The 23,383-nt window shown below is 47.4% G+C and overlaps 1 protein-coding gene and 2 pseudogenes across 1 annotated transcript in view; all 3 read right to left on the bottom strand.

Moving 5' to 3' along the window:
- The window catches only part of Rmc1 (regulator of MON1-CCZ1), a 20,892-nt gene extending 3,469 nt beyond the window's left edge, over nucleotides 1-17,423 (bottom strand). The window contains exons 1-14 of the mRNA XM_021214181.1: nucleotides 17,257-17,423; nucleotides 16,857-16,933; nucleotides 14,675-14,759; nucleotides 10,988-11,044; nucleotides 9,016-9,102; nucleotides 8,003-8,143; nucleotides 7,701-7,804; nucleotides 6,702-6,791; nucleotides 6,505-6,610; nucleotides 5,513-5,624; nucleotides 3,115-3,159; nucleotides 2,876-2,929; nucleotides 2,136-2,264; nucleotides 1,242-1,348 (exon numbers count right to left, since the gene is read on the bottom strand). Coding sequence (XP_021069840.1) covers nucleotides 1,242-1,348; nucleotides 2,136-2,264; nucleotides 2,876-2,929; nucleotides 3,115-3,159; nucleotides 5,513-5,624; nucleotides 6,505-6,610; nucleotides 6,702-6,791; nucleotides 7,701-7,804; nucleotides 8,003-8,143; nucleotides 9,016-9,102; nucleotides 10,988-11,044; nucleotides 14,675-14,759; nucleotides 16,857-16,933; nucleotides 17,257-17,358 — 1,296 coding nt within the window. The 5' untranslated portion in view covers nucleotides 17,359-17,423. The remainder of the gene's footprint in view (nucleotides 1-1,241; nucleotides 1,349-2,135; nucleotides 2,265-2,875; nucleotides 2,930-3,114; nucleotides 3,160-5,512; nucleotides 5,625-6,504; nucleotides 6,611-6,701; nucleotides 6,792-7,700; nucleotides 7,805-8,002; nucleotides 8,144-9,015; nucleotides 9,103-10,987; nucleotides 11,045-14,674; nucleotides 14,760-16,856; nucleotides 16,934-17,256) is intronic.
- Nucleotides 12,818-13,110, bottom strand: LOC110332867 (annotated as a pseudogene).
- Nucleotides 17,424-22,472: 5,049 nt separating the features above from the next.
- On the bottom strand, nucleotides 22,473-22,622 carry LOC115065562 (annotated as a pseudogene).
- Between the last annotated feature and the right edge of the window lie 761 nt (nucleotides 22,623-23,383).

Below are 23,383 nucleotides of genomic sequence, written 5' to 3'. Positions count from 1 at the left end.
GGAGGAGTGACGGGGGTGAGATTACAGGTAGGAGGAGTGACTGGGGATGAGGGCTCAGGTAGGAGGAGTGACCAGGGATGAGGGCACAGGTAGGAAGAGTGACGGGGATGAGGGCACAGGTAGGAGGAGTGACGGGGATGAGGGCACGGGTAGGAGGAGTGACGGGGGTGAGATTACAGGTAGGAGGAGTGACTGGGGATGAGGGCACAGGTAGGAGGAGTGACCGGGAATGAGGGCACAGGTAGGAGGAGTGACCAGGGATGAGGGCACAGGTAGGAGTGGTGACCGGGGATGAGGAAGCTAACAGTGGAAATGAAAGAAAACAACGCTGCAGACATACAGGAAATTGTCAAAGGATACATTTCATCAATAAAAAAGTTATTTTGGCCAGGTGTAGTGGCACATGCCTTTAATCCTACACTTGGGAAGCAGGCGGATCTCTGAGTTCAAGGCCAACCTGGTCTACATAACCAAGTTCCAGGCCAGCCAGAGGTATTTAGTGCAACCCTCTCTTTAAACAGAAAGAAAGAAAGAAAGAAAGAAAGAAAGAAAGAAAGAAAGAAAGAAAGAAAGAAAGAAAGAAAGAAAGAAAGAAAGAAGGGAGGGAGGGAGGGAGGGAGGGAGGGAGGGAGAGAGGGAGGGAAAAAAAGAAAGAAAAAAAAAGAAAGAAAGAAAGAAAGAAAGAAAGAAAAGAAAGAAAGAAAGAAAGAAAGAAAGAAAGAAAGAAAGAAAGAAAGAAAGAAAGAAAGAAAGAAAGAAAGAAAAGGCTTTAATCTCAGCACTCAGGGGGAAAACAATAACAAAACTAAACAAATATATACATTCATCCATTCTTATTTGAAATAAAAACTGTTCTTTAGAATTTACTTTTAAGTTCTCATACAAGTACTTGTTGCATGATGTTGGACATACCTTGCCCAAACTTCCCTCTAGATAACTATGTAAATATTCGCAAAGGAGAGAGGCAGCTAACACTGGAAAAAAAAATCACACCTCTAACTTGCTATGTGCAGGCTCTGTCAAAAGCCAAGGCTGATTTTATTTCTACGAAATAGAGGCTGACCAAGAACATATGTACACAAAAGTGCAAGCAGATTTTAAAAAGCAGAAACAGTGAAGGTGTTAAGCTGCAGCCTTGAGCCAGCTGCACGCTCTGGGCGTGCCGCTGGTACCTTGCCCTCTACCATCGTGCTGTCTAACCCTGTCCCACCGCGAGACTCCTCCCACACTGTCTAGCTTACCACTGTGTAGCTCTGATCGGCATCCAAGTACTTCTTATATTCATGGTTGAGTTTATCAAACACCGTGGCTATCACAGGCAGCGCGGCTCTGTCTGACTCACTCAGCACTGGAAAAGACAATGCAGGTCAGACTCACTGTAATCAGAATCCCCATGAGCAACCTCAGAGGGTGGCCAATGCAAACCCTGCCCTGAAGGACCTTCAAGGAAACATTAAAATCAGCCAGGATCCCTGCAAGTGACGAGGAAACCAGCAAGGCAGTGTCACCAGAAGATGTAATCGGCTTTCATTGGAGTGCCTGCCTACTGGCTGGTTTCTGTCAGTCTACAAGTCCTGTGTGTTTTTTTCCATCTTTCCTATGGGTTAAGAATCCGTCCTTCAAGCATGCGGGCCTGACTGCAAAAGGCATGGTCAATTTCCAGATGTAAGGGGGTGGGAGGGGATTGGAGAGCCTGGCAAGAAAATTTAGCAGGTAATAAGCACAGGCCCCCAGGCCTGACCGATTCTCTCTCATGCCCCACAAGATGGAAGGAGAGCAGACTCCTTCCTGTGAGTCGTCCTCTGAGATCCAGACACATACCTTGGCATGTGCACCATGATGTGCCTAGACATGGACACAAGCAGGTATAATTTAGATAGATAGATAGATAGATAGATAGATAGATAGATAGATAGATAGATAGATAGATAGATAGATAGATAGATGGATAGATGGATGGATGGATGGATGGATGGATGGATGGATGGATGGATGGATNATAGATAGATAGATAGATAGATAGATAGATGGATAGATGGATGGATGGATGGATGGATGGATGGATGGATGGATGGATGGATGGATGGATGGATGGCACTTTCCCATAGACCGTGGGGAAGGGTCAGTGCACTTACTCTGTGAGCACACAGACAGAACCACCACCTTGCACTCCTTCCTCTGGAGGAGAAAGTCCATCAGTCTTCCTTTATCTGGCAGGAGATTCACTATGGGCTCAAGTTTCACCTGCAGGCTCCAGAGGTAACCTGGGTGTTAAGAGGCAGCGTGTTCATCAGGGTGTGCAAGCCAGAACCAGAGCCAGCAGAGAATGACTCAAACTCTGTCACATCAAAAATAACTCAAGGGACCACTTTCCGAGAGCTCGACCAATTGTCAGCGTAGGGAAGAGAAGTGAACTAACTCCCTGTATGCAGCGGCTGTCTACCTAAGAACCCTAGAGGTTGAGACTGAACACTCAAAATGATAGAGAGGTGCTAAGTTCTCAAGTGCAAAGCCACAGGCGATTATCCAGGAAGAGACAACAGGCTGAAGCAGCTGTCACCAGCAGGCGTCTTAGGCAGGAACCTGAGGAGTGGGGCTAGGGAGTGAGACTGTAGACCGTTCACCATGGGCAGCTTTTCTGAAATGGCCATGGGAATCAAACCAGAGTTGCCCATTCCTAGTCACTTCGGTAATAAGAATCGTACATGCTCATAAAAAAAAAAAAAAAAAGACCCTGCAGAGAAGCATAGGGTGAGATGCAGTCCCACTCTCAAGACCGAGGGGAGGGTCACCTCAAAGATTCAGACTGAAGTGACTCTGGCAGGACTAAAGTGGGCATGTGCTTTTCTAGCCTGGCAAGGGCCCTCAGACCTACCTTGGCTTGCACTGATGATGATGTCTGGCTGAAAGACGATCCATGAAGAGGAATCTGTATGTTAAAGGAAACTCCACATTGGGAACCTTGGGTCACAAAAGGGAAGCCCCATTTCACTTAGCACTTGCCCAACCCCCACCTCTTGAGGCCACAGAAGGCCTGCCTCCCCAGAGTAGCTCCAGTAGTGGGGCAGGGACACATCCCCTTTATGCTCAGGGCCACCGCCTTCATGAGGATACAGAGTTTACAGGGGACAGGAGACTGGCTGGTCACGGCAGCAGGACCTGCAAACAGAGAGAACGAGTATGAGGAGGCAGTTGGGAGCCCTGCCATGAGACCTGAGGCATGAAAAGAGAGAATCTGTAATGCCTCCAGCAGCCAGGACTTGACTGTAGTTAGGTGAGGAGGAGGAGGAGGAGGAGGATCTTGTCTCACTAATGACACGCCCAGGCAAGAAGAGGGAGGGCGTCAGCTGCAGTCATGACAATGCGTCTCCAGGAAGAGGAAATGCATCAGAGCTCCCCTCAACAGTGGGTGGTTGTAAGTTTTACTTTTCAAATGTTTTATGGGTTCAGTGTTTTGCACAAATGTGTGTGTGTGTGTGTGTGTGTGTGTGTGTGTGTGTGTGTGTACGTGAGTGTTTGTGTGCGTGTGTGTGCATACCACATCCATGTCTGGTACCTGAAGAGGCCAGAAGAGGATGTTGGATCCCCTGAAACTGTAGCTACAGATAGTTCTCCACCTCCAGAGACCAAACCCAGGTCCTCTGCAAGTTCGGCAAGTGCTCTTAACCAATGAGCCACGTCTCCAGCACTGAGTTTGTTTTTACCAGAAATGACACATCACCATTTAAATGTGTACATTAAAGCCCTAAGAAAGTGACCTGGAGGGCTCAAAAAGAAGACCCAGTTCCAATGAAAACAGCTTGTGGTTAACTGCTTAACAATGAGCTCCATTACCCACTGCCCTGCACTGCACTGCACTGAACAAATCTAGGCATAAGAGGGCCCTCCTAAGAAGCATTCCCCCTCACATGACAGGAACTCATTCCAACCAGGCTGCCTGTCCTGCAGCCTGGGAAAATGACTGCTGATTGCCCAGCTATAATCAGAAGGCAGTGCTAGTTAGCTGCATACAGTCATTCTAACGCACCCCACACCCAGATGAGGACCGTGCAGTCAGACAGGCTTCAGCAAAGCACCCCCACCCAGGACGGGAGAGGAAGTTCCACTGCCTATCGCGGGCCTCAGGAGAGCATGGGCATCTCAAACTTCAGAGACCCCAGGCAGTCTAACCACAACCCAAGCCACCTGGTCAGCAAACAAAACCAATGCATCTCTCAAAATCAGCTTGTGAATACATACGTGCCCAGTGACAGTGCCAGGTGGGCAATACAGTCTCAGATTTCCCAGGGGTTCATGGTCCAGCAGGAAACACAAAGGGCAAGGCATGTTCTATCTGCCCAGACTGCCTAACCCCAGGAACCCATGGATTCCTGCCCTCTTCCATCAGTCTTTTCTAGACTAATCTGATACACTTCAATGAGCACCTTGGTCAAGCAACTAGCCTGTTCATTGCTCCTTTATTACTGGATCAGACTTGAGGGGTTTTACATGTTTACAGTCAATAATTTGCTATCATCCGTTCCTTACTGCTAATGTTATTATCCAGGAAAAGCCAGATGCCAAAAAGCACACAGAAGTCAGTAAGGCCAACAGATGCCTGTGAGTGCCAGCTGATCCTTCCCACTGGACCTTTTGCTGAGCCCATAAGATAAGCCAGCTGCCCAAAGGCTGAAGGCTTGCTGATCGATCTACCACTCAACTGTCTGTACAAAAGGCACGAGGAAATCAGAGGCTGAGAACTGCCACGGGGCAGCTGACAAGTGTGCCTCTAAACAAAACAGAGCCTGGGGGCTTCAATCAGCTAACTGGACTGCAGTCTTCTATAAAATTACAGTGACACAGTATTGTCAGAGGCCTGGTACGAATGGGACTATTTCTTTTCAGAGCTCCTGACCTACTACTCTCCTGACTTCCTCACCCATCTTAGTAGGAGGAATGCTCTAGAATAAGCTCAAGAACCATACCTGTAAGCTGTTACTGTGACTAACCATTGGCCACATCTGCTATAACCAAGCACAAGGGTTTGACGAGGGGGCTCTGTGGTTAAGTCTTTGTTGCTCTAACACAGGACTGAATTCAGTCCAGAGTCACAACTGCATGTATCTCCAGCTCCAGGGAATCCAGCACCCTCTTCTGCCTTCTGACAACACCCATACATACATGCTCACACATACATGAAGTAACATACAAACACATAAATAAAAAGCAAATCTAAAAAAAAAAAAAGAGTATGAAGATATAGGAGCATGTAACCCCATTAAAAATTAATTATTCAGCCACAGTCAGCTGAATCCCAGGGTTACAGAAACAGGGAAACAGAAGATATTAAGGTCCTGAGTTCAATCCCCAGCATCCCAAACAAGAAAACAAATGTTCCTCTGTGAAATGAAGCAGATTGAGGGTTCCCTGTGTTCCTTGTGCCCATTCTGAGTATGACCCCAGAAAATTCTAACAAGAATATGAATGGCCCTGTGGGGGAAGCTAGCACTGCCAGGCTCACAGAATCTCTTACCTGCCAGGGGAATCTGGTATGGCTGAATTGATCGGGCTGGAAGCACAGGATGATGGAAGGTAACCGTGCCATCGAACTCTCCCCGTAACCTGATGTCAAATATCACTGACGTCTATAGTAGGGGAAGACACATCATCTGTTGCTGGTTTGGAAGCCTATGCTCATAGCCATCCCCAACCCTGCTCTCCCTAAGAGAACGACTGTGCACATTGCAACTCTTTTTCCCACAGTTTTTGCTTTCACAGACGCTTCCTGCTTCCATGTAAGATCTCAAAGAGATATAGGCAGATCTTTTTCATTGAACTTGAAACATCTTCATTAGTCAGAGAAATAGCAGTGGGACCCTCCAAGAACGTAGGGGAAGGGTGTGGCTTGCCTTCAGTTAACCATTTGGAAAAGCAGACCTGTCACAGACCAACAGGCCCAATAGCATCCAAACATGATGGTCAGATACTGTTACCCACTCCCACACATGAAACACAGGCCACAGACTCAAGTGACACCAGGATCTGCAGTAGGTCCCAGCTCAGCTGGCTCAATCAAGTAAGAATCCAAAGGTCAAATCAAATGATATTTTCTCAAAGTTTTAAATTTCTTTGTTTTTTTTTGTTTTTTTTTTTTGTTTTTTTTTTTTGAGACAGCAGCTCATATAGCCCAAGCTACCCTCAAACCTACTCCAGAGTTACAGAAGACTTTGTTTGAACTTGTGATCCCCCTGCCTCTCCCTCCCAAGTGCTGGGATAACAGGTGTGCACCATCACAGCTGGTTTTTAAGCGATGCTGGGATGTGACAAGCTAGGCAAGCACTCTACCTATCAAGCTGCATCCCCACACTGGGATCGTTTTTAATAAACTGCTAGGGATTCGGTTAAACTGCTCACTCCTTTGAGCTTAAGCTCTTTCCCACCCTTGTGCAGGCTTGCCAGCTCTCACAATGCCTATAAAAAGGCCCCGCATAGACAACGATGGCCGCTTCCCACATTAGACTTTACCTCTGTGTCCTGATGGTGGACAACGACCAGGTTGTCCACTACATTTAGGGCAAACTTTCCCGTCCTATTTAACTTCAGTATGTGCATCTTTTTACATGCACCCTCTCTGTAAGACAACACAGAGGTCAGAGAAAGAGGTCAGCAAGCCTTAGTTCAACTTAAAAGCAGAGAGCGCCGAGAGCATGAGACAGACATACCGTGGGAGATGGTACAGCACCACCTCGGCTCCCGTGCTGTTAGAAGTCCGAGAGTGATGGCGCAGGAAGAGAATGTAAAGCTGCCCGTATCTAGGTGAGAGAGAGAGAGAGAGAGACAGACAGACAGACAGTCAGTCACGTCTGGCCATCTCAGTGCTGGAGAGGTAACTGGGCTGGCAGGGTAAGGCTGGTCCAACTGCACAAAGCCCTGGGCTGAAACCCCTGCATGCCGAGAATGTGGCCTATGTTCAGAATTTCAACACTCAGGAGGATCAGAAGTTCAAGCCATCTTAACTACCTAACAAGTTCTGACCCAGCCTTAAAGGGACAGTCCCAGTTCTCTACATACAGTTTGACTACAGTCCTCTGGAAGAACACCACGTAGCCAAGCACAGAATTCCAAGGTAAGTAAGAAATACAGGTCAATAGTCACAGTCCCCACTGGCTATCCCACTTCTAGCTTTGTGCCTCCTTTCATAGAACGAGGACATGTCCCATAATAAAAGGACAAGTGCTCTTCACAGTAGATGCTAGCCACTGGGTGCTGCTGTGAGCTGCCATGGAGTGTGGATGTCAACTCCAGCAATGAGCTCAGCCCTGGTCTGCCAGTCCCCACCCAAAACCACACTCACATCTTGGCTCCCTAAACTGGGTGGCCAAGTAGAAAACAAAGAAGAGAAAGAGGGAGGAAAGAGCATTCCACTGTCATACCTCAGCTCCCAAGTTCAGTGCCCAGCACCCACAGGGCAGCTAACCCCAGCTGGAACTCCATTTCCAGGGGACCTGACACCCTCTTATGGCCTCTGATGGGCACACACACAGATAAAGCATACAGAGAAAGATAAATAAACCTTTTGTTAAAAGGGTCATGTTCAAAACAACAAAAAAAGGGAAGTCCTCATTATTTCTTCTAAGGGTCCTTTACTCTACGCTCTGACACACCCTATCGCTTATGTCACAAAGGGCAATTACACACAGGACCCCTCTGAACAGACATACATGGTCGCCATCGCAATGTCTCGTTCTGAAAGGCTAAGTTTAGTTGACTTCGGTGCAGCTGGTAACTCAATCTCGAACTTGGGAAGCTTCGACATGGTGCCAGCCTGTTTAGGGAAAGTGTAGCAACATTTAGGGCATTTCCTCCATGCTCCCGCCCGCCCGCCTGCCCGCCTAAAGCAATGAAGACACTGCCTTCGATGCTTCCCCACAGAGCTTCCTCGGACTGCTGAAATGGTGGTCCGAGATGCGGGGTTCATAACAAGTGGGCAGCAGTTATCTTAAGGGCTGGGGCTAACTCTTACCCTGAAATGAAAAGGCTGCAGGACGTTCTCGAGGACCGTGGTGGACAGCAGGATCACGGCGCTCTCGGGACAGTACATGTACCAGTTCACGTTGATGTTGTGGCTCTTCAGGAGCTTGAGACTCCGTTTCTCAGGCAACACCTAGGACCAAGGACAAGGAAAGGAATCCTCACATTAGAAGGCTGCTACAACAAATTAGGTAAATACAGAGCACGAAATGCCCACTGAGGTCTGGGATAAACCCCAGTGGAAGAGAGCTTGCGTAGGACACGTGAGGCTCCAGTTCAGTCACCGACACCACCAAACCCAGGTAAATCCGGCCCAGGGTCACGCACACGGCAACTGTTATTTGTATTTATTAGACACGAGCTGTGTGCATCCTGCTCTCCACACCTCCATAATTTACCCTTCCTACACCCTGAGAGATGAGAAACTAAGGCTAAGAAAGGCTCAGAGCAGTAAACTGGCATTTACAACCAGGGTTGAGCCTCCACATGCTCCGACACCCTGCACCTAAGAGCAAGGAACCACAAGTTTTCACTAAGCTGAGAAACAGTCAAAGTAAAGCGATCCCAGGAACCCCGTGGTGAACATGACAACACATGTAAGCTGGCGGCTCACTGAACTTTCTAACTGTAACGATAAAAAGGTGAAATAAGCTAGACATCTTGTAACAGGAAGTGGCAAGACAAAGAGCAGATCATCCACACAGCAGAACTGTCCTCAGAACAAAATCTGGGAACAACCCCAAAGCATACTGCTATGCAAGAAAACCCCACACAACACAAGTTTATGTGCAGGAGTTCCACTTTTGTAAAAAATAACAGTAAGAAATGCATGTGTTGAGAGGAAAACTGGAATTGTATACAAACTGTGACTGACGGTCATTTTTACGAACTTTTACTTTTTGTACATTTCCTTAACTAAGAGGCTGGCTACAGGGCCTTTTCGGTACAGCACAGTCTACTAAACTGCCTTTGCTTTCTCTAGCAAACCTATAACTGACCCAATACCTGGTAAAATTCGATGCCTTGATCTGTTATGAAGACGATTTCAGTAGAACTGGTCCAGCAGAATCCTAGTATGTTGGCATTCTTGGTCTGGAAGAATCACAGGAACAGTGTTGTTAGTGGACTGTGGTTGCACAGTCTATATTCCCAGCACCCAGGGGACTAAGACAGAGCACTTGGGAATTCAAGGCCCTCCACGGCTACATTTCAAGATGCAGGCCAGTCTGGACAGGAAACACTATCTCCAAAAAAATAAATAAGTAGGGCTGGAGAGATGGCTCAGTGGTTAAGAGCACCAACTGCTCTTCAGAAGGTTCTGAGTTCAAATCCCAGAAACCACATGGTGGCTCTCAACCATCTGTAATGAGATCTGACGCCCTCTTCTGGTGCATCTGAAGACAGCAACAGTGTACTTAGATACAATAATAAATAAATCTTCAAAAAAAAAAAATAAGTAAAAATTAACAAAAGGCAAGGGGCTAGGGAGATGCCTCTGTGGGTAAGAGCTCTTACTGAACAGCATGAGGACTTAAGTTCGATTCCCCAGTACCCACATAAATTGCCACAAGCGCCCATAACTGTAGTGTTAGTGTGGGACATGGGGAACAGAGACAGGAGACAAGGACAAGTCTCTTGGGCTTGCTGGCCACTAGCCTATCTCCAGGTTCAGTAAGAGACCTGCCTCAAGGGGATACAAAGGTGCAGAGCAGGACACTCCACATCCTCCACTGACCTGCATGCACTGTGTGCATACACCACACACAATCAAGTCCATACCGTAGCTTTAACAAGTATAAACACTCTAGTTTGTTAACAAGAAGGCTGTGTAGCTTCTCTTCAAACCCTCAATGCTCAGCTGTCGCTCATCAGGCTCTCAGAGTGGACCTCACATTTATGACAAAGGCTGGCTTTGAGCGATGTAGCCTGAGCAGTCAGGAACTCAGGACTGTCCCATTTCACCCTCCCAGATGCTGGGTTACAGGGATGCATTTCCATGCTGGAGTCAAATGCTCTTTTAAACACGGTCTTCCCCAATTTTTGTCCTAACTCTTCTACTGAAGATTCTGAATCTTAATTCCTTCTACTCTGCTGAACAGAGGAAGAAGCCTGAGTTTTATCGAAAGATAATACCCAGAGGCCAGCAATTCCAACTTCTGCTTCTCAAACTGCAACACTCTTTCAGCCATTGCAATAATACAAGGGCTGAAGTTCTTCAGTGGACACAGACCAAGATGGCTTCCAGGGGCCTGAGGCCATAGAATGGGTGGCCCAAAGACTGAAGGGGAATAGCAGGGCTCAGACAAGGAACTGTTCCATACTTAAAGCACCTGAAGGGCTGAGTGGAGCTGAGGCTCCTCTCATAGATAAAGACCCCATCTTGGGTGCCACTTACCAGGAACAACAAGACACCAAAGTTACCCCCATGTATTGACAGGTCTGTTTACTCTCCCAGCTGCCTGTGGGGTGACCACGGTGTGGCATAGCAGAGCTCCCTCCAGCCTCATTTCTTACACCCAGCTAATAATTAGATTAGATATAGACTAGGGTCTATCGCTACAGAGGGTGCAGGGACACAGGATGGAGTCTCATCAAGCAGAGAACACTTCAGAGAACCTCACAAGATGGAACAGGTGGGATCCAAGGCCTGAGACAGAAGCCTGTAAGCAGGGCGAGGAAGCTGCAGACAGCACGGAAGGTGACCCTTTACCCATCAGGCCTCCATTTTACAGCTGAAGACACAAAACTGGGTTAAACTGTCCAATATCATAGCTGAACGCACAGCCGACCTCTCCAGATCATCATCAACACAGACATCTCCCCAGACAGAGATTCCTGCATGTGTCCACTACCCAACCCGTCATTCGCCATACACAAACACCAGTGGACGCTGCAGTGAGGAATGAGGTTCCATCCCCTACACAAACACACACACACACACACACACACACACACACACACACACACACACGTGTACCTTGCACTCTTGTGTGTACTCCAGTTGAGAGTTATCTGGAATAAAATTACAAAAGTCCTGAAAGACAGAAAAAAAAAAAACACAAAGGGAAATTTTCAGATAGAACAGTCTACTGTGAAATAAAATGGACAAATGTTTTTGGTTTTGTCCTGAGACAGGGTCTCACTAGGAAGTGCTGGCTGTCCTGGAACTCAGAGAAATCTGCCTGCCTCTGCCTTTTGAGTGCTGGGGGGTCTTGAAGGTGCACACCCCTATACCTGACAAGCAGATTTTTAAAATGATTAAAAAACAGCTGGACAAACACCCACAGACAGAAAAGACATAGAGACAATTAGGGTCAAATGATACCAGATTTATCAGTCAACTAAAAGGAGTCCATCTAAACACTCAGTTGGAGCTCATGAGCAGACCTTTTTCTTTTCTTTTTTTTTTCTTTTTTTTTTCTTTGAGAGAGAACAATTTGTTAAAATTGACTAGAAATCCAAGATTCCACTGAAACGGAACAGCTGACAAAATATGGTTGACCTTAAACCTTCAGGAGGGTCAAATAAAGCGGGTTAAGTGGATTAGCCCAAGAAGACTTCTGGATGAACGCAGGTAACTGTACTTCCACACGAGCAGCCCATGAGCCCTTCCTAGCAGTCACTGTGGCACCAGTTTCCCACTCTTGTCTCTTCTGCCACTTGTGCTACACCAACGGCTGCTTCTTCTATATGGGAGGCGCAGCAGCCTCTTGGGCATGACAGAAAGCCAAAAGGAGAGCTTTAAAATCTTTTCTTAGGGTGGAAATTCCTACTTAGCTCGTCAGCTACCAGCTATGTGGTTTCAATGTAGGCAACACCAACTTTGACCAAATCAAAGTTGCTACCATGTGTCACCCATCCTGTGGCCCAGGAGCAATACCAACATTTCCAATTTACTGCCTTCACTATCAACATAGCAAACACACNTTTAGCTCCAGCTATTAACAAGAAGCTTTTAAAGAAAGATGTAGAACTCTATCCCAAAGACCGCCCAATAGTGAAAACTCTGGCTCCTTCTGGGATCCTAAAAATCAACAGAGGAAATATTTTAAAATGTCAGGAGTATATGACAGGCAGAGGCTGGAAAATTGTTCTACTCACAAGGCCAATGCATTCATGTTCAAACAGATGTCTGGACGACTGGACAAACAAAACAAACTCAACCAAATTTAAAGGAAAATAGGGTTTCATATAACACAGTATCACAAAGTAGACGGAACAGACTAAATGCACCAACTGGTGTCAGGTAAGTCCGCAGCCTATTGTGACAGGTCCTCCCAGCATCCATCAGGTTTCTTCTCATGTTTTCTCAAGGTTGTTTTATAGATGTGGTGACTTTAACAAGAGTCTAACAGGCAGGCAGGCAGGCTGGCTTCAATCACTGGTTTCAGGATCTGTCTGTGCCACCTAGGCATCCAATTCAGCATCCAGGTGTCCTTTAGTTTTCGACATGTACGCATTCAATTGGTTGTCCAGCTGCTCCTTGGTCAATACAGGGTGAGTGAGGGTACCTGTCTCCCTCTTCCCCGACCTATCATACCCTGACCTTTACCACTGATTCTGCCACAACCCATAGCTCCATACCCTGGGCCCCCTCTCCCAGGACCTCTACGACCTCAAACACCATCTCTTCTTAAGCCCATTCGGGGAGCTATGGCTCATCCACCTCAGAGCAGGTTTTGACCTTGGAGTGACATCCCACCCCTAAGCAGGGTTCTGGTAGCACGTCCCCCACATGGTCCCCTCTGGATGATGGGTAGGCCTCTTCCTCCAAGTGCTCCTCTGGCCAGGGCACCTATGGGCCGGGCTAATCGTGCCTGGATGTTACTCTAACCCAGGCACTGCTTTAAGCTCTGCTTACGCTTTAATGCTGCCAGGACAGAAGGTCTATTCTCCATCTGCTGGGCCATTCTTCTGTTTCTGGCACTGGCTAGCTGCTGCTGCTGCTGCTGCTGCTGCTGCTGCTGCTGCTGCTGCACCGAAGCCCGAATATTCACCAGCATCGGCTGTTTGTTCTTCAGCATATTAGCAAAGTGCTCATTTAGAGACATCTTGGTGGTGCTTTTTTAGCACAACTTTCGGCGCTGACTGTGTAGCCATCTTCAAATCCTGAGAACTGAAGGAGATGGACACCAGCGCTCCTCCTGGGGTTACCACACTAGGGCAGTTGGTTTAAGATACTTAGACGGTAGGATGCGAGGCTCCCTCGTTGTGGGTTGAGTGTCTAGCTGACCGATCCTCCCGTTCCTCAAGCCTGCCCTTTCCTGCCTTTTGTCTGTGCCACCACAGCCGGCACCACCAACTCCCGCTTGGTGCCCAAAACAAAATCATGAACACACTTTTAAAACTCATTCCTCAAGCCAAGTAGGCAGCTCACACCTAGGATTTCAGCACTCAAGAAGCTGAGACTGGAGGATTGCTCTAAGTTCAACAGCAACTTGGTCTATGTAGTAAGTTCCTGGTCAACCTGGGCCATAAAAGGAGACATGGTTGGAGAGAGAAATGGAGAGAGAGAAAGAGGAGGAGAAAGAGAAGGAGAGAAAGGAGGAAGGCAGGAGAGGGGAGGGAAGGAGGAAGGGAAGAAGGAAGAAATGCATTCCTCAAATGGGTGACATCACTTTCCTCAGGCTTCCTGGAAATTCAACAAAACTAAAGCGGCAGCAAACAGCAGTCTGCCCCTTTCCCTGCCAGATTCTTCTCTACTTTGCCGAGGACGACAGTGAGCAGGATGAGTAACTGACTGACACGTGATGCTAGGAGAAACCCAGGACCTCTTCTTGCTAGGCTAAGTACCACCGCATCCCAACCCACAGCAAGCAATGGTGAGGGTGTCCAAGAGATGAAGTACCAGCAAGCTGCCCCAGCTGTGTGTATCTGCCTGTTCCTACCCAATCCCACATGCAATGGAGAAACACCAGAAGCTGAAGTGACTTAAATACCATTCATTCACCAAGTAATCAAAATATACCTCCCATAATCCATGTTGCCAGTCAGCAAGCAACATAAAGATGTATGATAACCTGAATTACTTAAAAACAAAATGGAGACTAGAGAGATGGCTCAACAGTTAAGAAGGCAGGAGCTGAATTCAACTGCCAGCACACGACCACCTCTAGTTCCTGTTGCAGGGGAGCCTTGCCCTCTTCTGGCCTCCCCGGGTACTGCACACACATGGTTCACAGTCGCAGAACATCCATACACATAAAAATAATCAAGAGTAGAAAAGATCAAGAGGAGGGAAAGCCCAGCAGTGGTGGCGCACACCTTTAATCCCAACACTTGGGAGGCAGAGGCAGGCGGATTTCTGAGTTCAAGGCCAGCCTGGTCTACAAAGTGAGTTCCAGGACAGCCAGGGCTCCACAGAGAAACCCTGTCTTGAAAAACCAAAAAAAGAAAGAAAGAAAGAAAGAAAGAAAGAAAGAAAGAAAGAAAGAAAGAAAGAAAGAAAGAAAGAAAAAGAAAGAGAAGGGGAGCCGGGAGAGAAGCCCGAGAAGGCAACGGGGGCAGAGCATGACCATGGGACATAATAAACATGAAAATGTCATGACGGAGCTCATGTCACGAGTATATCCTGCAAAGGCTCTCAGCAGTCCCTCTGAGGGTCAGGCTCTGCCTCTCCTGAGCACCTCTTCTCTTCCCGGTGCTGTTCTAAGCTGTGGCTTACCACAGTCTTCGAAGTCCTCTGCACAGCCAGTATCTTGTTTTCTAAAGAAAACTTGATGCACTTCACTTCTCCTCTGTCGTCCATTCTGAAGAAGAAAGCACACGTGAGGAGAGACGGCCCTCGACTCCAGTTCTCCCTCCCTCTGACAGGAAGCCAGAGCTCTCTGTGAAGCAGCAGACCCGAGCCTAATGTCAGAATTGCATGTCTGGAGCTCTGACCAAAACCTACAGGCAACAACTTGCTAGTCAAGTAGACCGATGACACAGCCAAGGGGCTGGAGAGTTTAGGGTCACACACGTCACTGAGGGCTACTGGACACCTTGTGGGAGAGATGCACTCATTGCCTTAATTGTACCGATAGTTTCCTGGGTGTGTAAATATATCAATGCATGGTAACTGTTCAATTAATTATGAGCCAATTATAACTTAATAAAGCTGTTTTTAAAATAAAGTTAGGGCTCAGCTGGCTCACCGAGGCCTGAGTATGATCTCCAGAGTGTGAACCCATGTAAAGAAATCTCACACTGTGGCTGGCAGTCCCTCATAATCCCAGTACTGGGAAGACAGGGACAAGCAAGCCCGGAAGGATCACTTGCCCTGCTAATGTCCCAATGAGGCAGCGTCTCAAAACACACGGAGGCAATAAACACAGGCACATATGTACAAGTTAAATGCTGTATCCTACCAAGACTTCAAGCTCCTCAGATCTCTGAAATGGAGCCTGTGATAGGCAGTTAGTTCCCTCTCAGTTTTTTTTTTTTTTTTTTTTAGTCTCACAGGGCATCTCACTCACTAACCTCTATCATGCCTCTATCAGATATCCAAAGAAAGGCAGTTTGCATCTCAGAGCCCTGAGGCTTTGGGCAACACATAGCTGGACTACTCAGTGTTCTTACGGTCTCTGTTCCCAACAGCCCAGCCTCCACAACGCAGACATGGGATTTCCGATCCCACAGAATACATAATGTTCAAGGGAGGTCCTGCTAGCGGGCAAACCTTCCCTATGTTTTCCTCCCTACACAAATAATGTGACCAAGAGCCCCCACAACACCATGCCCCTGCCCCCGATGTTACTCAGGGCTGGTCTCCAACCAGAAAACTCTCTCTTCCCACCTTGAAGCCTTGCTCAGCCCCATTGTTATTACTACTGAGGTCAAAGCCGCACCCCTTAAGTGCTCCCACATGCTGAACAGAGCTTTAACATAGGCTACGGCAAACGGTATTTGCTGAATCTCTTCTCTCCAGTTAAAGCTGAATTCCCCAAAGGAGTCTGGGCTAATTCAAAGCCTTCCCTTGTCTGCTGCTTTCAGTGTGTGCTGAGCAAGGGCCAACAAAAGAAAAGCCAGGCAGTGGTGGCTCACACCTTTAATCCCAGCTTTACAGTCAGAGGCAGGAGAATCTCCGAATTCAAGGCCAGCCTGGTCTACAGAATGAGTTACATGACAGCCAGGGCTACACAGAGAAACCCTGTCTCAAAAAAATAAATAAATAAGAAAGAAAGAAAGGAAGGAAGGAAAGAAAAGAAAATAATGGAGGAAAAGAAAACAAAGTTGGCTGTTTGTTTTTTTACTTCAAACAGCTGACACATATTAAATGCAATTTTATTTATTTATTTATTTTTATTGTTTTTGGAAACGGGGTCTTGCTACACTACCACTACACTAACCTGGGAGCTATTTGCTACTTGGCTCCACAGAGGACTAGGATAGGCCTGTTGAGGGACTTGTGAAAATGAAAGGGACTGCTACTGTCAATCACGCTGTCAACCTGCTTAAGTCGGAAAGCCGGTCTATCACTTTAACCTCAGTGGAAGCCCGGATTTTTCTCCATTACACGAGAACACTGGATTTTCCACCACCCAGCGAAAACTCTAGAAGAGCTGGGATAAATGAGTAAATGAGTCTCCAGGCTCAGCTCTGCAGAAATGAGCGCACGGACTCAATAACTTCAAGTACCAGGAAGTGGGTGCCCTAGGAGATCTTTGGTTCCCACTTGAACTGCTACCCATATTGCACTCTGACAGTTGTGCTGTGCCCAAACTGCACCAACAAATAAATGCCCACGGCTTTGTCCTACTGACAGGTCAGGCCGCTTAGAGGAGGCGAGACAAAACGATTCAACTTTCTGAGTTAGAAAACCGCCGGTGTTTACATGTGGGCATTATTCTGAAAGCGCAAATTACCTAAAAGAGATGGGGTTCCTATCATCTGGGCCTTTAACGACCACTCCTGTAGCTCCACCCGACCGAACAGCAAAAACCTGAGGAAAAGAGACACTGTTAATGGTCAGACTTTCTAAGGACCCAGACTCAGTCTTTCCAGGATCACGTCTACCGTACCACCTCCTCGATTCACCCAAACAAACTAACACGGCGCTCATAGGTGGGTGCTTGGACGACTTCTAAGACGGTGCAAGGCCAGACAGACTCTGAGACTGACCGTCTGAAAGCCAGCTCGCACACCGGCACCTCCCAAGCGCTTGCACACTCGTCTCTGCCAGGACAGTACACCGGGCACTCTCGGCGAGGGTGCGGCGACGCTAAGGCGTCTGGGCGCCGGGCCCTCGCCGCGGCCGCCGCTCACCTGCTTGTTGGCCTCGTCGAAGAACACGCAGTTAACCGGGTTCGCCTTCTCGAACTGCACCGGCCGCTCGCACAGCTCCAGGTAGTAGTCCTCGCCGCCCATGGCTGGGACCCGCACAGCTCGTCCGCAGGGGCTGCTGTCCGCGATCCCCGCCGCCGCTCGCCGCTGCCCTAGGCCCCGCCCCGTCCTCCACGTGACCCGGCCGTCCGCGCTCCGGTGGGCGGGGGAGGGTCCCAGAAGACACGCCCCCTTCCAGGAGGGAGGGAGGAGGGCGAGTCACGTGACCCTGAAGCCTGCGGGCTGCTGGGAGGCCAGCCTGGTTTCTAACTTGCTTACCACATTCGGTGGCACATTCGCCGACACCCCGGGTCCCTTCCTCTGTCCGATTAGTCGGAGAGATGAGTCAGGAGGCTGACTGTAAGCGTGCAGCAGAGAAGACCTACGAGGCCAGGATTGATTTCTGTGTTCACCTCCGGATCCTCCCTCACGCCAGGCAACAACGTTTCTCGAGGCATTCCGTGTCTAGCCCCAGAAACTGATTTTTGAGCAGTCTGACTTAGCCATACGGGCAAGTGTTGTGAGGATCTGCCAGGATGTTAGGGACTAAATTTTGCCCCTCCCCTAGAGTTTACGTGTTGAAATTTTAACCCCCAATATCTCAGAATGTGCTTGAAGCTTCAAATTAAGGTGTAATTAAGGTAAACTAAAGTCATCAGAGGGGTCCCTAAACAAATGTGACTGGTGCCTTTATTTAAAGAAGAAAATGAAGAGAGATTAGGGCATTAAATTCCCAGCCAATCAAGTGGCCATATACAAGCCAGAGAGGCCTAGAAGAAATAGCCCTGGTCCAGCGAGATGGCTCTGTAAATAAGGCGTCTACTACCCAGTATGATGACCTGAGTTTGAGGAGCCTTGCCTTTCTTGTGGCGCCCCCTTCTGGCCTGACATGAATTTCTGTTTTTCCAGAGGTTTGTCTATGGATTTCATTTGCTACATAGGCAAATACCTTTTTTTCCTATTTCACTTTCTTTTACAGATTTATTTGTTTTCTTTTTTAAGTTTGGTAGTGCGCGCGCGCGTGTGTTGGTGGGTATGTCCACATGAGTGCAGGTGATTTTGGAAGCCAGAAGAGGGTATGCATCTAGGCAGATGCTGTAGTACTCACCTCCCAAGAACTGAGATTCCAAGACTGCTCAACAACGTTTGTTCCTTCTGAAAGCTTAAAGTATTTGGAATATAGAACAAGAGTTAGCAAACTAAAATCCTAGCTGCATTCATTGTGAAGTCCTTTTACCTCTCATGAAGGGGCTGGAAGAGACCCAAGGCAGCCAGGACTTTAGGAGGGTGACATGAGGGCTGGACACTAGCTACTACTCTGCTATACCAGGGCTGTGCTGTTTTGAAGGTGATAAGCGAGGGGAGGGGCTGAGCAGAACAGGGAAGATAAGAATTTGAAGAGCTGACCAAAACACACTGAGCTGTAGGTGTTTACAAAACAAACAAAAACAACAGCTACAAAACAACAGAAAGTGGGGTTCAGAGTGAGCGGAGCTTGCGAGCACCAGGCTTTCTATGGGGACTCTAGGGGAGAGTCCTCTGTGGGAAGAGGTGAGCTCAGATTCCTAGGGAGACAAACTGAGTAGCAGCCTTCAGGCAGCTCAGCCAAGGATTGGAGCACTTCCTGCCCTGACAGTTCGCTGGCTGGGTGGCTCCTTCCCTTTGGTATTTTACACCTGAACTGTTTTCCAGAGCTCAGAAGCTCTGGCCCGTGAGATAGGCAGCTGTGCATGCTTGTCCAAGGATCCTAGCCGGTGCTTCTTACACTTCCTAGAACCTAGAAGTAGCACACAGCCTTTCCTGTTGCCATCTCTGTTTTGACTTTTGTCGCCTAGTCTTTGTCAGACCGCGTGACAGATGACTGAAGGACCCTTCACCACAGACCCTAGAGAGCTTCTCACTGCTTAACTGCTGTTCCATGACTTCTGTTTTCTTCTTTGAACTTTCTAAATTCCCCTTGGTTAGAAAATGAGCATTGATAACATAAGAGGAGTTAGTTTTAGAAACATGTGTGTTGCAGGGTGGTGGTGGCGCAAGCCTTTAATCCTGCCACTCAGGGAGGCAGAGGCAGGCAGATCTCTGAGTTCAAGGCCAGCTTGATTTACAAAGTGAGTTTAGGACAGCCAGGGCTACACAGAGAAACCCTGTCTCAAAAAGCACAACACAAAAAAGCATATGTGGGTGATAGAGCCAAGCCTTGCCTCCTATTCGGAGGAGTTCCCCTCCCACTGGGGGGCTTCAGGCAGAAGCTGGATCCTTGACAGTGCAGTAGAAAAAGACGTTCAGGGGTGGGGGATCGGTGCTGAGGGTAGAGGTTAAGAAATTCCTGCCCTAGGAAGCCTAGCTCACTTGCTGTGCTTAAGTGCCTTGCTTGGAATGCTGGGAAAGGAAACACGCGTCATCTGTGGGGCTTTTGTGTTCTTTTCAGTTGTGCTGAAGTTTCCTGTCAGACTCCAGGAAAGACAAACTTGATCCTAGCAGTAGAGTTTCCTTCCTTACCCCCTTACTACTTCCCATCTTTCTACTTTGCCTCACATACAACTGTATCTAGTCCCTGTATATTACGAATTCTTCCTAGCAAGCTTTGAACACGTGTCCCTGCTTTCTGACCCGCCACACTTAGGTGTTCTGGATCCCGATGCAAGTGTCTCTGCAGAGTTGCATGTGTATATACAAAGTACGATGAGGAATAGATAAGGAGGTTGTCTTGGACTCTGGGGTGATTTGGGTTTCTCTTTCCCATTTTTAGTATTGTTTGCATTTTTTAACTGGAAGTGTATCATTTTCAATCTAGATGGAAGGAGTTTAAACTGCACCATGTTAGCCCATTGTCCTTTTTAATGAAAACAAGTCCAGGACCACCCTCAACTCATTTGTCTTGTTCTCAGCTGCAGTGCTAGAAACAGTGGGCCGAGCTGAGGGCATGAGGGTAAAAGTATTTGGCACACCAGAACAGGCACGGGAAATATTTATTAAAGAAAATACTGGGGGGCTAGAGAGATGGCTCAGTGGTTAAGAGCACTGACTGCTCTTCCGAAGGTCCTGAGTTCAATTCCCAGCAACTACATGGTGGCTCACAACCATCCATAATGAGAGATCTGATACCCTCTTCTGGTGCATCTGAAGACAGCTACAGTGCACTTACATATAATGAATAAATCTTGAAAGGAAGGAAGGAAGGAAGGAAGGAAGGAAGGAAGGAAGGAAGGAAGGAAGGAAGGAAAGAAGGAAGGAAGGAAGGAAGAAAGAAAATATACTGCAGAGCTGGACAGGTGGTTCAGCAGTTGAAGCTCGCACTCCCTGTGCAAGCATGTGGTCTGGAGCCCAGATCTCCAGAAACCCATGTAAATGCCAGGTGGGCATAGTGGCCCACTGTAATTCTAGGAAGGTGTGCTGGCTAGTTTTATGTCAATTTGATACATTTTGGAAGAGGGAACCTCCATTGGTAAAATGTCCCTACAAGATTGGCCTGAGGACAAGCATGTGGTGCACGCTCTTGACCTTGTTGTGCAGGGAAATGTTAGTGATTCCCCCAAAACACACACAGGAACCAAGCTGATACAACTCACGGCAGGGTCTTTATTCTATTCAAGTTAGTTCAGTGGTGCCCCCAACGCACCACCGTCATGCAGGACAGTTTTGGTAGTGGGGAAGCCCCGAATGTCTAGTGGGGTAAGGCTTTACACTAAGCAGCTAGCAGGGAATATGTGTGCAAGCATCTAATTGGAAAGCTCCTGTGGCCTTTAACATAATTGACTGGTGCTGGGAGTTATATCATAAACTTAACTTCTGTTACCCTCTGCATTGGTGGTCATTAGGCAAGGGGTGGGATTGTAACTTGGGGGTGCAGATTTATTAGGGTAATAACCTGGCGATGCTGGTCTTGGTGGGGACCAGCCTAGAGACTGGAGCTAGGCTCAGGTTCTGTTGGGGAGAAACTTGGAAACTAATGCTAGGTACCAGCCTGTTAGTCTACCTGAGTTCAAACTTAGGTCAGGTTCTCTAAAATGGAGCCTGAATTTAAAAGCGTTGGCATCTCGATCTGGGATGACTTAGCCCACTGTGGGTGGTACCATTCCTGGGCTTGTGGTTTTGGGTGCTATAAGAAAGCAGGCTGAGCCAGGCGTGGTGGCCTTTAATCCCAGCACTCAGGAGGCAGAGGCAGGTGGATTTCTGAGTTCGAGGCCAGCCTGGTCTACAAAGTGAGTTCCAGGACAGCCAGGGCTACACAGAGAAATCCTGTCTCGGAAAAACAAATAAATAAATAAAAAATAAAAAAAGAAAGCAGGCTGAGGAAGGCTTCAGAGGCAAGCCAGGAAGCAACGTTCTTCCAAGGCATCTTCTCTAGCTCCGGCCTTCACCTCCCTCAGTGAACTGTAATGTGATAGTGTTAACTTGACAGAATCTAGCATCACCTTTGATAGGCTTCCTGGCACATCTATGGGGGATTATCTTCATTATGTTAATGAAGACCCAACCACGATGGCTGGTACCACTCCTTGTATGGACTGTATACTGTTGTATGCTGTGGACTGTCCCCTGAGCACTGGCTTATCTACATTCTCTGCTCTCTTCTGTGGATGTAACACGACCACCTGCTTCAAACTCTGGTTGCTGTGATTTCCCCAGCATGGTTTCCCCGAAATGGTGGATCATACTATGAACTAATGAGATAACCCTTCTTAAAGTTGCTTTTGTAGGATTATTTTGTTACATTAACAGGAAAAGACACTAAGGCTGTAGTTCCTTATTACCTTCTGTGTCTTTTGTGCGGGGTCTGTGTCTGTCTAGTCAAGTGGGCATCTCACTGTTCTGCTAAGTTTTACAGCCCCATTTGTCCTTTGTAAACTGGCCATTTGGGATAAGATAGCATAAGTCATTGGGGGTTAGGCTCTAATGTCTGGGTTGGATGTCCTATGTCTCTGGGTCAAGCTTATAAGTAGTTAAATCCTGACTATTAAGGTAGGATTTTCTGCTCTTTCTGGTCCTTTTGTCTCTATGGCTCGATATCAAACCCAAGGGCTTGCACATGCTAGTCTGGTACTCTTCCACTGTGCTGCAAGCATCTCTAACTTCTAATGTTAGTTCTTAAACCCTAGAGATACAATTTCATGCAGAAAACACGCAGTCTATGCTAGAAGTAAAACAACACCTTTACTCTCAGTGCAGAGAAATCAAGACCACAAGAATTCTGAATGGACCTTAGGAAATTAACTCATTCATATTTTATTTTGGGAAAAGTTTTCAGTTAACAATAATTGCGCTTTGGATAAACCTCATTGCCTACAACACTGCCACTGCACAAAGCTATCATATTTTATTTTATTAATTGTTAGATTTGAGGTCAGCCAGAGCTACCTGGTGAGATCCTATCTAAACAATCTTATTTTATTATTGTTAGTTGTGTGTATGCTTGTACCTGTGTGGAGATATATGCACGTGAGTACAGGTGCCCCAGAGGTCAGAAGAGGGTTGCCGGGTCTCCCTGGAGCTAGAGTTATAGGCAGGTGTGAGCTGTCAAATGCCTGTGCTGTGAACTGCTCTCGGGTCGTCTGGAAGACCAGGAAAATTATTAACCTCTGAGACATCTTTCCAGTCCTCTCAGACATTAAATAACATCACCCCACCCCCAAGAAAATCCCTTCATAGTTTGTCTTCTCGCATTATCTGGTTGCTTCTTTATGACATACTACTATTCTTTGTCCAATTGAGTATATTGGTAACAGACTCTTGGATTGGTTGGTTTGTTGTTGTTGTTGTTGTTGTTGAGACAGGGGTTCCCTGTGCAACCCCTGGCTGTCCTGGAACTCAATCTGTAGACCAGGCTGGCCTCGAATTCAGAGATCAACCTACCTTTGCCTCCTGAGTCCTGGGATAAAGGTATATGCCACCATGCTTGGCTTATTAACAAATTCTATTTTTTAAGATTTCCTTATTTATGTATATGAGTGCTCTATTTGCATATACACCTGCATAACAGAAGAGGGCATCAGATCTCATTATAGATGGTTGTGAGCTATCATGTCATTGCTGGGAATTGAACTCAGGACCTCTTTTTTTTTTTTTTTTT

This window comes from Mus pahari, chromosome 15, assembly GCF_900095145.1.
Source record: "Mus pahari chromosome 15, PAHARI_EIJ_v1.1, whole genome shotgun sequence".
In the NCBI taxonomy this organism is placed as follows: domain Eukaryota; kingdom Metazoa; phylum Chordata; class Mammalia; order Rodentia; family Muridae; genus Mus; species Mus pahari.
Note: the sequence above shows the minus strand (reverse complement) of the source record. Positions and strands in the feature narration are given on the sequence as shown.